At 50.8% G+C, this 15,157-nt stretch overlaps 1 protein-coding gene across 2 annotated transcripts in view; it reads right to left on the reverse strand.

Moving 5' to 3' along the window:
• dlc (deltaC) overlaps positions 1–13,934 on the reverse strand; it is a 54,965-nt gene extending 41,031 nt beyond the window's left edge. Inside the window, exons 1-5 of one of the 2 annotated variants that reach the window (XM_036131519.1) lie at positions 13,834–13,934; positions 9,921–10,172; positions 9,511–9,571; positions 7,842–8,099; positions 5,997–6,188 (exon numbers count right to left, since the gene is read on the reverse strand). In XM_036131519.1, the coding sequence (XP_035987412.1) occupies positions 5,997–6,188; positions 7,842–8,099; positions 9,511–9,571; positions 9,921–10,172; positions 13,834–13,881 (811 nt within the window). In that variant the 5' untranslated portion in view covers positions 13,882–13,934. Of the gene's footprint in view, positions 1–5,996; positions 6,189–7,841; positions 8,100–9,510; positions 9,572–9,920; positions 10,173–10,676; positions 10,929–13,833 lie in introns of those variants that run through there. The other variant, XM_036131518.1, reaches the window with a different exon arrangement.
• Positions 13,935–15,157: the final 1,223 nt, after the last annotated feature.

Below are 15,157 nucleotides of genomic sequence, written 5' to 3' on the forward strand. Positions count from 1 at the left end.
TAGCGTGAGGAAATTATGCGTTATCATTTGAACCAGGATTATGAGAGTAAACCAGGGAGACGTAGCAGAACCCGACAGATCTGTGAGCTAAACTGCAGAAACGAGGATTTTTCTATAAAGCTTCTCTCTTGCAGTCAGAACTGAAGAATAAACCTGGGAGCAGTTATTTCTGTTTGTGGCATAAAGTTAATGTGATGCTGGCCGTTCTAGTTCTAGTTACTAAAGTTATAATGCCGTTCCATAAATGCAGCAGGAAATCCACATTTTCCAAACAGTTTCCATAAATGTTAAACATTGAAACACCTGCTTGATGTCATGTTTGCCTTTCTGTTGCTCATCAATGCAAGTTGAAGCTATTTTATATTAAGTTATGATATTTTCCTCCAGTCCCTAAAAACAGCAATTATCACACCACTGCTGAAAAAGAACAATTTAGTCAAACTTCTCCTCCAGAACTTCAGGCCCATCTCAAACCTCCTTTATCAGATCAGTAGAACATGGACCCGGTTCTGAAGTCCTCACTAAGACTAAGAACGTAGAGAACATGGACCCGGTTCTGAAGTCCTTCCACTAAGACTAAGAACGTAGAGAACATGGACCCGGTTCTTTCTCTGTTAGAACACATCCGTCTCATTGAATATTTCTAGTATTACTGTCAAATCCCTCTAAAATCTGTCTAAAGGGTTAATTCTGTTGACAGTGTGTGCACCACACTAAGGAGTGACAGGAATCTACTCACTAATAAAAATAACTATTATCAGCCATATATCGTAAAAGACATCAAAACAAAATTAAACCAAACTAGTTCAGGCAAATTCTGAGAGGAAACTGAGAATTAAAGATTTTAAAAAGTCAATATTAGGGAAATGAAGATTTGGGTCAAAATGCTGAAATCCCTCCTTTAAATTTTTCCTGTTGTATTTCAGGCTTTACTCTTCAGTTTATTCTCGTTCAGCCTTTTTTTATAGTGTGCAATGTTTTTTAAAAGTGCAATAAGAAAATGAACAGTTGAAAAAGCTTGTTCATTGAGATATTTTAATTTAAGAGCATCTCTTTAATCAATTAGTGCCAGATTAATGAAGTCTAACAAAAACCTGATAGCTGCACCAGCACATGGAGTCAGAGCCTTCATCGCCCTAAATAACCACATCATCATCATCATCATCATCAGGCTGTGTTCTAGAAACATGTTTAGCCTTCAGTCTGTCAGAAAACATAGAAAACAGAAATCTGCACCGGAGGCGTAGAATGGCACACATTACATGCTGCAGTTAGGGCTGAACCTGGATCAGAACCTGGATCAGAACCTGGATCAGAACCTGGATCAGAACCGGAGGCAGAGCCGGGTCCACGGCGCTCCCACAGGTGAAGCAGCAGAGCAGGCTCACCTGCGTTACCAGGTGAACGTGTCGGTCGCTCCTGTCTGAGAACACGACATCCCATCATGCTCAGGTTGGTACGCGCCGCGTGTCGAGTGAATGGTTCCAGAGCAACACGGCGAGCTCCAGCTACCAGAACCTCACGGTACACGCTGTGCTGGCGCTAATCCTCACGTCTTCCAGAAGACTCCTCTTGGTCTTCTTTGTCCGCTCCAACGTTCTCCAACGTTCTACCAGTTCTCCAACGTTCTCCAACGTTCTCTTGTCTCCTGATTCTCTGGACCTTCTCCAAGTCCGATAAAGCGCAGACTGAACAGCTCGCTTAGCTACGTTTCCTCTTCTGTCTCATCGACGCGGTACTAAAAACTGGACCGGTTCTACGCAGCCGCTGACTGACGCGACCCATAAGGAACCGCTCCGACTTGGTACCGGTGGAGAAGAACCATAAAATGGAACCCTTCAGCCACCAGGGAAAATGGTGTCTGGTCCAGACCCAACACGTCCATCCCCTCCAGAACCCGTCCCACAGTGGAACACGGTGGAGGCAGCATCATGCTGGGGGACGGGTTCAGCAGCAGGAACTGGGGAACCGGTCCAGGTGGAGGGAAAGATGGACGGTGCTGAATGCAGGGATGTTCTGGACCAGAACCGGTGTCAGTCTGCCTACCGGGCCGGAGGTTCTGCTTCCAGCAGGACAACGACCCGCAGCAGCAGGTTCACACGTCTTTGAGACAACGGAGTTTGTTTTTATAGAAATCTGATTAATTTAAAAAATTAAACATCAACTGTTGTATTTTTATTAGGTTTAATATATTTTTATAAACACAAACCCTATTTGATTTTTTTAAAGCAAACGGCGCCAAAATGATGAAAAGCACGTTGTTTGCAGCCTAGTGATAAAAACATAAGTATAATTCTATGAACTTCATAATTCTGTCTGGAATCTTATGCGTATTTTGCTCAGACAAATGCTAAAGCTAGCATTTTTAAATTACCTTCACACTTTAAAAAAATCAATTATTCAGCATTTAGGCCAAAGTTACTAGGAGCCACATGCAGACCCACAGGTTGCAGACCCTGAAGCAACACTCAGACCCACCGGCCACCAGAACCGGTCTTTACTCCACCCAAGCTGCAGCTGGAGGTGGGGGGGGGGGGGGGGGGGGGGGCAACGTGCGGCGACCACGGCGCTCTGCTAGCCAGGCTAAAGCTAACGACCCGTTCTCCTCCTGGATCCTCGCCAACTAACTGGACCAGATCTGGCTGAGAATTGCCTCACCTAGCCGGCCTCTCTTTGTTCAGCCAACCGGACTGAAGCTGCAGAAGAGCAAAGGTGAAGGTTTGGTGATGGACATCCTCAACACCTGGAGACAGCTGCAAAGAAACCAGAACCTTCTGCTCCCAGATCTGGAATATCTGGCAGTGAAGAGCAGACCATCTAAATTAGAGCCCAGCTCTGTGACTGTGCTTTAGCCCAAAGCTAAGCTAACGCTCCATCATGTCATCAGCAGCCAGATGAACAGAGAGCCAGCTCTGATCGCTGCTGGAGACTTTAGTCAGGTTAAAAGCTCAACGCCATAAAGTTCCACAAAGTTCCTGATCAGAGGCAACAATACATCAGATCTGGTCGACTTTAACATCCCAGGAGCAAACAAAGCTGCTGCAGCTCCTCACCTTGCATCATCAGACCACATCTCTGTGGAGAACCTGCAGAACCAGTCTGATCAGAACCATTCAGGTTTGGACTGAGGAGGCCTGGGATGTTCAAAGAGGACGCTGATCTAGAGGATTATAAATCATCTGCACTTTCCTGTCTCCACTCCTGCTCTGATGCTGTCCTCCCACAGAGACAACCAGAGTGTCTCCTGACCAGAACCATGGGTGGACAGCTCGGTCCCTGCTGAAGGCCCAGGATGCAGCGTTCAGATCTGGAGACAGAGTGGCCTACAGCAGAGCTAGAAGTGAACTAAAAGGTCCAGAAGGCCAAGCAGAGGTAGAAGCAGCGCATGGAGGACCACCTCAGCAGCTACAGTCCAGGTAACATGTGGAGAACCATCAGAACCATCAGGGACAACCAGCACAGAGACCAGCGGCTGATAATCACCGGCTCTCCCTGACACCGTCAACAGCTTCTTTGACTCTCCAAGCTGCAGGGAACATCTCCTCCAGCCAGAGGAGAACCATCAGCCTCTCCTCCTGCAGCTCCACCAGGTGACCTCCTCCCTGAAGAAGGTCACCACCAACCAGGCTGCAGGTCCAGACATGGAGTCAGCCCTGATGCTTAGATCATGTTCTGACCAGCTAGCAGAACATCTGGACATCTTCATCCTCTCCCTGCAGCTCTCCACGGTTCCTGCCTGAAATCCTCTGTTATCGTTCCTGTTCCCCAGAAACCAACCATCTCCTGCCTCAGTGACTATTGTCCCATTGCTCCACAGAGGACGCTGTCTGGTTAGAACGTCTCCTCAGAGGACGCTGTCTGGTTAGAACGTCTCCTCAGAGGACGCTCTCTGGTTAGAACGTCTCCACAGACGACGCTCTCTGGTTAGAACGTCTCCACAGAGGACGCTCTCTGGTTAGAACGTCTCCTCAGAGGACGCCGTCTGGTTAGAACGTCTCCACAGAGGACGCCGTCTGGTTAGAACGTCTCCACAGAGGACACTGTCTCGTTAGAACGTCTCCTCAGAGGACGCCGTCTGGTTAGAACGTCTCCACAGAGGACGCCGTCTGGTTAGAACGTCTCCACAGAGGACGTTGTCTGGTTAGAACGTCTCCACAGAGGACACTGTCTGGTTAGAACGTCTCCTCAGAGGACGCCGTCTGGTTAGAACGTCTCCACAGAGGACACTGTCTGGTTAGAACGTCTCCACAGAGGACACTGTCTGGTTAGAACGTCTCCTCAGAGGACGCCGTCTGGTTAGAACGTCTCCACAGAGGACACTGTCTGGTTAGAACGTCTCCACAGAGGACACTGTCTGGTTAGAACGTCTCCACAGAGGACGCCGTCTGGTTAGAACGTCTCCACAGAGGACGTTGTCTGGTTAGAACGTCTCCTCAGAGAACACTGTCTGGTTAGAACGTCTCCACAGAGGACGCCGTCTGGTTAGAACGTCTCCACAGAGGACGTTGTCTGGTTAGAACGTCTCCTCAGAGAACACTGTCTGGTTAGAACGTCTCCACAGAGGACGTTGTCTGGTTAGAACGTCTCCTCAGAGAACACTGTCTGGTTAGAACGTCTCCACAGAGGACGCCGTCTGGTTAGAACGTCTCCACAGAGGACACTGTCTGGTTAGAACGTCTCCACAGAGGACGCCGTCTGGTTAGAACGTCTCCACAGAGGACGTTGTCTGGTTAGAACGTCTCCTCAGAGAACACTGTCTGGTTAGAACGTCTCCACAGAGGACGCCGTCTGGTTAGAACGTCTCCACAGAGGACGCCGTCTGGTTAGAACGTCTCCTCAGAGGACGCTGTCTGGTTAGAACGTCTCCTCAGAGGACGCTGTCTCATTAGCACTCAGTTCTGACTCACCTGCAGCAGAACATCACCTGTCAGGATGTTCTTCATGGACTTCAGCATCAGCACGGTGCTTCCAGACATGCTGCCTCTGAAGCTCCACAGCATGGATTCTCCACCTCTCTGCTCCTGGATCAGTGACCTCCTCACCAACAGACCCAGGTGGTGAGGATGGGGAACATCTGCTCCACTGATCCTCAGGAGCACCACAGGGCTGTGTCCTCAGTCCAGCTCTCTGCACCCAGGACTGTCCTGCTGTCCCCCCCCCCCCACAGACACAGTGGAGAAGTTTGTGGACAACACCACCAGTGGGTCTGATCTCCACCAACGATGAGTCCCACTACAGGGAGGAGGTCAGCAGTCTGACCCAGTGGAGCTCCAGGAACAACCTGATCCTGAACACCAGTCAGACCAAGGAGGTGATGATGGACTCCAGGAGGTCCAGGAGGACTGAACACCTCCTCTCTACAGGGGGAGGTGGTGGAGGCGTGGACAACATCAGGTTCCTGGACATTCACATCTCCTCTGACCTCCTGGACTGTGAACACCTCCCACCTGGTGAAGAAGGCCCAACAACGGCTCCTCTTCCTCAGGAACCTGGAAAGGTCTGGACCTCCCACTAAGCTGATAAAGAACTTCTACAGAGCTACAATAGAAAGCGTTTATGTCTCAGTGTGACAGAGAGGTGAAAACCTGTAGATGGTTCTGTGTTAGCGCTGAGTCCGTATTTTAGGTAGAGAGACTAAACATGAGAGACTAAACATGAAGAAGGTCTAAGGAACATCAGGGTGAGAACTTTTCCAGGATTCTGGGTAAAATGATGAAAACACAGAAGAACCAAACAACCATGTGATCCCAAAGCTTGACGGTGATTCTTGTGTCAAAGCTTCGCTCTCCGTCTGCAGGATCCGCTGCGTCGATACCGACTTATGAGGCGAAAGCAACATGAAGTGATCCGTTTGGACCTGAGGCGCCGCTGCGGTTCTGTCCTCAGCCAGAACATCAGATCTGATTAGTGCGGACTGCTCAGATGACCATTTGGTCTCGTTCTAATAAAACCTCCAGCAGCAGGTAAACCGGACCGGCCGGCCCGCTCAGACCCACCTTGGTCGCAGTACAGGCCCCCCCAGCCCTCCTTGCAGTTGCACTGCCAGGGCTGCAGGCAGGTGCCGTGGAGGCAGCCCGGGTGCCGCTTGCAGGTGTCGCAGCGGTTCCCCTCCCAGCCCTCGTGGCACTTGCACCTTCCGGGCGACTCGCAGAAGCCGCGGTCCTCGCCGCAGCCTCCTGCACAGATGGCTGATGGGAGGAGGAGAGAGGGAAAGGGAGAAAGAAGGAGAGAGTATTAGAAGGAGAACATCAGAGGTTGAGTCAGAAATCAGCTTCCCTCCCTGCCAGGGCCCCTCAGACCCCCCCCTACAAGTGCTGGTTAAATGCTGGGCGGAGCAGCTGGCTCACACAACAAAAGCAACACATGCCGCCTCCTTTCACGCACGGCAGCACACATTAAGATGCAGCGCGTGTCCCCGTTTAAGGAGGAGGCCGGGGGCCGCTGGGGGGGGGGGGGGTGCACTGGGGGCCCATTGTTGAGCCCAAAACAAAGGAAACAGCCCTCAGAGCCAAACACACATTCACACACACAATGTTTTTGTCCCCTGCTGCCACCAGGGGGGACGGCGGCGTTTACCAGCGCTCAGCTCAGCCGGTCCAGCCTGCAGAGCTTTGCTCCGACCGCCTGCAGCCTGCAGCCATGTTGGCTCAGAAACAGGAACAGCAGCTACCTGTGCAGCCATGTTGGCTCAGGAGCAGCAGCTACCTGTGCAGCCATGTTGGCTCAGAAACAGGAACAGCAGCTACCTGTGCAGCCATGTTGGCTCAGAAACCGGAGCAACAGCTCCCTGTGCAGCCATGTTGGCTCAGAAACCGGAGCAACAGCTCCCTGTGCAGCCATGTTGGCTCAGAAACCGGAGCAACAGCTCCCTGTGCAGCCATGTTGGCTCAGAAACCGGAGCAGCTCCCTGTGCAGCCATGTTGGCTCAGCAGCAGCAGCTCCCTGTGCAGCCATGTTGGCTCAGAAACAGCAGCTCCCTGTGCAGCCATGTTGGCTCAGAAACCGGAGCAGCAGCTCCCTGTGCAGCCATGTTGGCTCAGAAACAGCAGCTCCCTGTGCAGCCATGTTGGCTCAGAAACAGGAACAGCAGCTACCTGTGCAGCCATGTTGGCTCAGGAGCAGCAGCTACCTGTGCAGCCATGTTGGCTCAGGAGCAGCAGCTACCTGTGCAGCCATGTTGGCTCAGAAACAGAAACAGCAGCTCCCTGTGCAGCCATGTTGGCTCAGAAACAGGAACAGCAGCTCCCTGTGCAGCCATGTTGGCTCAGGAGCAGCAGCTCCCTGTGCAGCCATGTTGGCTCAGAAACCGAAACAGAAGCTCCCTGTGCAGCCATGTTGGCTCAGAAACAGGAGCAGCAGCTCCCTGTGCAGCCATGTTGGCTCAGAAACCGAAACAGCAGCTCCCTGTGCAGCCACGTTGGCTCAGAAACAGGAACAGCAGCTACCTGTGCAGCCATGTTGGCTCAGAAACAGAAACAGCAGCTCCCTGTGCAGCCATGTTGGCTCAGAAACCGGAGCAGCAGCTCCCTGTGCAGCCATGTTGGCTCAGGAGCAGCAGCTCCCTGTGCAGCCATGTTGGCTCAGCAGCTCCCTGTGCAGCCATGTTGGCTCAGAAACAGCAGCTCCCTGTGCAGCCATGTTGGCTCAGAAACAGCAGCTCCCTGTGCAGCCATGTTGGCTCAGAAACAGCAGCTCCCTGTGCAGCCATGTTGGCTCAGAAACAGCAGCTCCCTGTGCAGCCATGTTGGCTCAGCAGCAGCAGCTCCCTGTGCAGCCAGACCCAGACTAACAGCTCAGACCCGGCACACGTCTGTCTGGCCTTCACGGCTAGAGGAACTCACGGTCCGTGCAGTACTGGCCGCTCCAGCCCTCCATGCAGTGGCGTCTGCCGTCGGCGTCGCAGTGGTAGTGGCCGAAGGTGTCGTTGCGGGGCCGGCATAAGGAGGAGCAGTCCTCTCCGTGGTAGTTGTTGATGCAGACCACCCGGTAGGAGAAGCCCAGCTGGCTCTGGTTGTCCTGGTGCACCTGCTGGGACCACTGCTGCCCCACCGTCTGCCTGCCGAGGCTCGCCACCCGGCTCAGGAGGTTGTCCTGGTCCCCTGCATCAAGTGGACATTAATACGACAGTCAGAAAGGTCAATAATGAGCCTAAGGCTGTGGTTCTATCAGCAGGAGACGGTTCTGTCCGGTTCTGTCTGGTTCTGTGTGTCAGGTGTTAAACTTCTGATCAACGCTCAGCATTCTAACAGCAACCTTCAGGTTTGTGGCCGTCCTGTGTCTCATCATAAGTCTCTGCAAACACAGCGTGCTCCTGTCATCTGGACGGCTGTTGTTCCTGAAACTGTTGGAGATTTTAGACCCGAATCAAGAGAACCCTGGAAAGTTTGATCAGATGTGAGCTTTCAAAGCAGCCTGAACTTAATCTGAGGCAGTTTTCTTCCAGGCATCCCAGAGGAGGACTACAAGCTTTCTGGTTCTGCTCAGCCGACTTAAACACGGAGGTTCTAATGCGGACACATGCTGGTTCCTGAGAATGGGCCATAAAGAGTCCTGATAAGCGTTGATGGTCTCCTGCAGCACAAACAGCCACGGTCCGATGACCTAGAACCTGGTTCTGAGGTGGGAGGTCCAACTGAACACAGGAGAGTCCAAAGACGTTTCAGGAGGAAAACTTTAACTTTCTCACAAACCCTTTGGACTGTTCTACTATTAAACTGAACTTTGAAACCAACAAATCTGCCTACAGTTAATAAGAAAGTAACTTTGAACCGTAATCAGAAATGAACTGATGAGGTGATAAACCGTTTTTCTACCTTTACAAGCTGAGGAAACTGAAACTAAAACCTGCAGAGCTCCAGAGTTCAGCATCAACAGTCTGAGCTCATCGCTGTCTGACTCTAGCTGCTCCCACCGTGTCCGACAGGAGACGGGTCAGAGCGACGGGCCGGATACGCTGACAGCTGCTGAGGCCGCGCTGATGAGACACGCGTGAAATCCCAAATCAAGACGAATCCCGACGGAGCAAAAACCTCCAGAAACTTCCAGCATCTTCTGGATCTGCAGGTCAGGTTGTCCATCCCATCACAGACGGCAGGTTTTCTGCCTCCTAAAGGGAAAATTCTCTGTCCATCCTCACCTCAGCCAAAGGCTTAACTAGAGTTTAGATAAAAATGTTAAACTCTCTGAATCAATTGAAACGAGTCACTAAAAAAAAAAAAATCCTTCTATTAAAGGTTCACACAAATTAATTGTTTATCTTTTTATCTAAACTTCTAAAGTTGTTGGAAAAAAAATATTTGGAAATTGGAAAATCAACTTTTTTTCTCTCTTTTACAAACGTATCTCAAACCTATCTAAATATTCTCAGAACTGCAGTAAAAGTTTAAAATGTTTCCCTTTTCTCTGGCCTCTGAGTCTGGATGCTGTTAGAGGCTGAATGTGGAACCTAAACATGTTTTCTGTCGCCGCCTGGCGGTGGAGGCGCGGCACAGCAGCCGCAGCGGGGCTTACCTGTGGACTTTGATCCCGAGGAGTCTGTGATCCATGCCTCCAGGATCAGAGAGAAGGAACCCTGCAATCAGCCAGGAAGCAGTCATCAATAATCAGCATTTACATCCATCAATAATCAGCATTTATATCCATCAATAATCAGCATTTACATCCAGCAGAGACATAATAAGGAGCTGAGATCATCAGGTCTGTTTGTATTTCATCCCAGATACAATAAACTCCCCTCTGGGTTTAGACATTTAGCTTCATCCATGAGAACCCGGTCTGCATGAGAACCCGGTCTGCATGAGAACCCGGTCTGCATGAGAACCCACATGAGAACCCGGCTCAATGAGAACCCGGTCTACATGAGAACCCGGCTCAATGAGAACCCGGGTCAGCCCTGAGCTGCTCACCGTCGGCTCACTTACCGGCCACTTAAAGGAGACGTTCACCTTCATGGGCGCGCTCTCGGAGATGGAGCTGGGGTCTGCGCTCAGAGCCTCGGTGCTCGCGTTCCCGTACGTGCACGGCGGCTCCGGGTCTATAACGTTCTGCGAATGTTTGAGGCACATGCGGAAAAAGATGCGGCAGTCCCGGGACGGGCGGCAGATGCTGCGGCCGCTGCTGAAGGAGTGGACCTTCAGCTCGAAGACCGCTCTGGTGTCGGGCTGCGGAAGAACCTGCGGGGCAGAGAGATCAGACACAGGGGGTGAGATGGAGGTCCCCCACGGAGCAGAGGTCCCCCACGGTACGGCATTCCAGGGCTGGGGGCCTTGCTCAGGGGCCCCGCGTCTGGGGAATCAAACCAGCGAAGTTGCAGCCTTCCTGCAGCTCTAACCTGTAGGCCACCCGTTCTCACATTAACTGTCTAATAAGGATAAAAACTCTGGATGTTGATCTGCAGAGGGAAAGCCAGATTACTGAAGGAACCCCGCAGAATAAATCCAGCTGCAGATGAGGAACCTTTTGCCCTAAAAGTTTTCTAAATTCTGCAGAAATCTCCGACAGTAGCGACTCCTCTCTGTCAGCGCTGCGTGTTTCGGTTTGATCCTCACTGACATGACAACTTTACATCCAGCTCCGCGGATCGGAAGCTGCTGGGGACGCGGCGCCTTGTGCGTAAAAGCGCACAGCGCCGCAGCGAGCGGCGGAGAGCAGCGCGGCTCTGACCCGGAGTTACTCACCGTCTGCGCCGACACCACCAGCAGGAGCCACGGCAGGAACCAACGCGCCATGTCGCAGCGCCGCGGACCCGGTGCTCGGTTATCTGCACGTAAAATCCGAACTGCGCCGAAAAGTCTGCGGAAAACTCCGAGAAGAGACGAAACCCGCACGGCTGCGTGAGGAGAACCCGGTTACAGGTCTGAAGTGTTCTGTCTGCGGGAGGGAACCGAACTGAGGCTGTTTGAACTCTGGACTGCGGCAGCTGGGTTCTCACCTCGGCTTTATACCGAGGGGGGAGGAGGAGGAGGAGGAGGAGGAGGAGGAGGAGGAGGAGCGGGGGCCGCTGCAAAAAGTGGCCACCTGAGGGAGGACTTCCTGGAACAGGAAGACGAGGAGGAGAGGAGTCGGTGATTCTGGCCCTGCCGCAGGGTTCTGGTTCTACCTTCAGGTTCTGGAGCTGGGTTCTGGTTCTGTATTCAGGTTCTGTCAGAGCTGCAGGTTGGACCGGCAGAGACCTCATTCAGAACATCTCTGAAGACACAAGATGAGGAGAAGACCTTTCTTACAGTGTGAAGCTGAGGGTTCCAGCCACTGATGACAAGATATTTCTCCCTCACTGGAGCAGAACTTCATGCTCCTCAGAACCGAACCGGGCCAGATCTCCATGCTCCTCAGAACCGGGCCAGATCTCCATGCTCCTCAGAACCGAACCGGGCCAGTTCTCCATGCTCCTCAGAACCGGGCCAGATCTTCTGAGCCTACACCATGTGGTGACAGTTTATTTCCTGCTAGAATCCATCAGATCTTTATTCTCCTTAACAAACAAGACAGTAAAAGAAGAACAGCAGAACCCACTCTGCGTTTGGACCGGTTCGGGTCGTGGTGGTTCTGAATCGTTTCAAGCAGTAACATACAGGCCAAATCTCTGAGAGCCAATCAGGAAGCAGCTCTCACGCCAGCACATTTCACCTCATTTCTGACCCACGGCGTCCAGAACCGGCCCGGTTTACTGGTTCTGTTCAGATTCTGAAGAGTCCGGATTTGGACTTCAGCAACGCTCTGCTGGACCTGATCAGGCTTCCCTGCATCCGTCCAGAACCCCGCAGACCACCTGGTTCACTCTGATGGTTCGGCTCAACCAGATGTTCTGATCCAAACTGCGCTGTGGGTCCGTGGTTCTGTTCAGTCAGCCCAGCTGATCATTACCGGTCCGTTAAACCCGCCTCGGTTCTGCTGCTCGCTCAGTGCCTGCAGAACCTTTCTGAGCTGAAACGCTAAGCTGGTTCTGGTTCTGCCAGCAGAATCAGAACTTTGACACTGGGCTCTCAGGTGAGAACATCACCGTTACTCTGGATCCAGGTAAGCCCAGGTAGTAGACAGGTAACCCACGTGTGCTGTGCGCATGCTCAGACGTCCTCCTTTTTAGCCCCCTGGCCACGGCATGCGGCGCGCCCACGCCTCCATCCATGTCTCAAAGAACCGGGGTCTCGTGACGATTATCCGATCCGAGGTCGCGTGCGAACGGATGGATTACATGGGCTGGTGCGCATGCGCGTCATTTCTGACCGGCATCAGCTCTTCTGGTCGATCTAAACAATAATTGTTTACATGATGACGCCGTAACGCACGCGCGTGTTGGGGTCTGTACCAGCGCGTGCAGCTGGAACAGAGCAAGGCGGCGTGCACGCGCCACCAGGAAGCGTGGTCAGTCTGGTAATTTGCACAAATTCGATCGCGCGCCATCTGCTGATCGACGTAACTCCACTTGAAGCACGCGCTGCGAGTCCAGGCGGCGCTTTGATGTGCAAACGACGTCAAATCTGCAAAGACACAAAAAGCTGCCGTGAAATCCGTTTTCTGATCTCTGATTGGCTGATAATCAACCCGCCTTCCTGTAATTTAACTGGATTATCAGAGTTTCGTTTTATTTATTCATGATTTTGGAAAATGAACAATAACTATTGGAAATATAAATAAATCAATTAGTTTGTTAAATATTGTGTAGGTCAGTATTCTGGACAGTTTTACTGTTTTATTGTTAGAATATGGTTTCAGCCCTTCTTTAATTATTAAGAAAATCGTTTATGATCAAATAATCATTGTTCCGATTGGCTTTTAACTAGTTTCATGCTATGATGTTACATTTATGCTGTTTTATATTTTTGTTTTGTCATGTGGTTGTTTTTAATTGTGAAGCACTTTGTGGTTTTTAATCCTGTGAAAGGTGCTAAATAAATAAAGTTTACTTTCTATAATTCGGACACTGTTTTGCGGTAATAAAACCAGATCGGTGACATAAAGGATAAGAAGAGAATCTTCCCAGCAGCACATGGAGGAAAGCGGCTGACAGACCTGCGCTGTTAAAACCAGTGACGCACATCACTGCGCCGTTTGTTTCACACGCGCGCAAATGGCCCGAAGAGACGAGGTGGCACGAGCTTTTGTTCAGGTGTGAAAAGCCGCAGCGTGGCGCGTGTCCGCTCAGGGAGGAGGTTTTGTTCCTGGAGCTCGTGGGAAAGTCTGCTGAGGCGTCAGAACCGACACCTGGACAGACAGGCGCGCGTGAAGCAAACGGAGCAGCACGAGGACACGATGGAACAAAAAGGCTCACCTGTTAGCCCCGCCCCCTCCCATCCTCACATCTGCAGAGTGAAACTTTTCTCCGTCCATCTTTGTAGAACATCTACAGCTCAGATGGGCTGGAGAACATCTGAGAACTTCTAGCAGCAGAAGTCCTCATCCAGCTTCTCCTCTCAGTCCCAGCAGAGGCAGATCAGCTTAGTGTCACGTTCTGACTCATGTTTGATGATAATATTTGTTCTAAATGATTCAGATATCAGAGTTTAGCCCAGAAGAGACCCGGTTCTGGACTGAGACTAGGGGGGAATCTACAAAATCCAGAGAAAAACTCCGGAAAACCTCCAGAAAGTCTGAAGAACTGCTGATCCGGACCGGTTTCGTGTTTGGATCGCAGGTTAGAAACCGGAACTGGTCCACCTGAGCGCTGATCTGGGTCCAAATGAAACTATACTGAATGAAGGTCCGGTTCTGGCCCACAGGAGCCCAGCTGGGTCTGCGTGTCAGAAACACGCGTGTTGGTGGGTCAGGACGGTTCTGGCTTGAGGCAACCTGTCAGCGTGGGGCTCAATTGATGCTAATGACGCGCTTCACACCTACCTGCTGACCGTCTGCCAGGTGACAAAAAGCCGCACGAGCCCCCTTCATCCGGCACGCGAGCACGTGCCTTTAATGGTGGCCGCAGAGCGCGCGCAGTTCTCGGCCTCCTGTTAAAATGCGCCTTTTGTTGCGCAGATTGCGCGCAGCTGTTTGCGGGAGGATCCTGGAGGTGAGAACCTGGGAAGTTCTGGAGCTTCCTGGCTCCCACCGTCTGACCACTGCGGCAGAAGCTGCTGGTTCCGATCCACTTCTGTCCTAATGTGGAGGAAATGTGGTGAGAAATAAAGAGCCAACAGAAACTAACATTAACAAACTGTTAAAAATGATCATTTTATCTCACATTAAAGGAAAAATCCAGGATTCCTTCTCCAGACTCCAGGTTTTTCCAACCTCAGGCAGTTTTTACAATATATATATTTTTTTACTGGAAACGATGGTAACAGCTTTTGCAGCGGTCATGTTTTATCTGACGGATAAAAAGTCTAAACTTTGGTAATTTCACACCTTAAATTATCCTCTCCTGATTTTCTGTCTGGGACCGAGGTTAAAACTGACCAAACGTTTATTTTTGGAGAGAAACTGTTTCTAAAAGTTCTGAAAGCCTGTTTGGACCAAACGTCTCGGGTCTTTAGAGAGGCTGTCTGCACCGCAGCTTCAGCTCCATCTCTTAAAGTTCCTCTGATTTTATTCATCTGGAGAACCAGAACCCACAATGGTTCTGGTTCTCCGCCTGTGTGTCGGGAACAGCCCAGTCCAGCAGCGGTACCCTCCTCTTCCTCAGCCGGGCCTTTGGGTGATGAGGGACGTCCCTGGAGAAGATGTGGTTCTGAAGGCTCCAGAACCTCTGCTGGACTTTCCTCCATCAGAGAAGACGACCTGAACCCAGAACATGATCCAACCTCCATCCAGAACCTGTCCCACCAAACATCTGCAGAACCGGGCTCCTCTACCTGCTGTGAGTAACTTCATGAATAAAGAACAAACTTGTTTTAACCAGAAATGCACCAGAGAGACAAAAACCTAGAGTTTATGTTAAAGTGAGACTTTTTATTTTTACATAAACTTTATTTTAATTTCATTTTCTATCTGCTGAGATTAATGAGACATCTGGAGGTCAGATGAACGTTCAGTAAACAGTAGATATTGTTATTGGAAGTACTTCACAATGTTCTAACATACTGGATAAATATATTTATTAACTGATGTAAGTGTTGCTTTCAAGTTTAATGTTGACTATAATGATTTAGAAGTTTTTAAAAATAACAGAATTTGCACATAACCTATTGTTTCTGTCAGATTATGTAACTTTTAAATATTAAGCAGT

The sequence above is a fragment of the Fundulus heteroclitus genome, unplaced genomic scaffold (assembly GCF_011125445.2).
Source record: "Fundulus heteroclitus isolate FHET01 unplaced genomic scaffold, MU-UCD_Fhet_4.1 scaffold_44, whole genome shotgun sequence".
NCBI classification, from domain to species: domain Eukaryota; kingdom Metazoa; phylum Chordata; class Actinopteri; order Cyprinodontiformes; family Fundulidae; genus Fundulus; species Fundulus heteroclitus.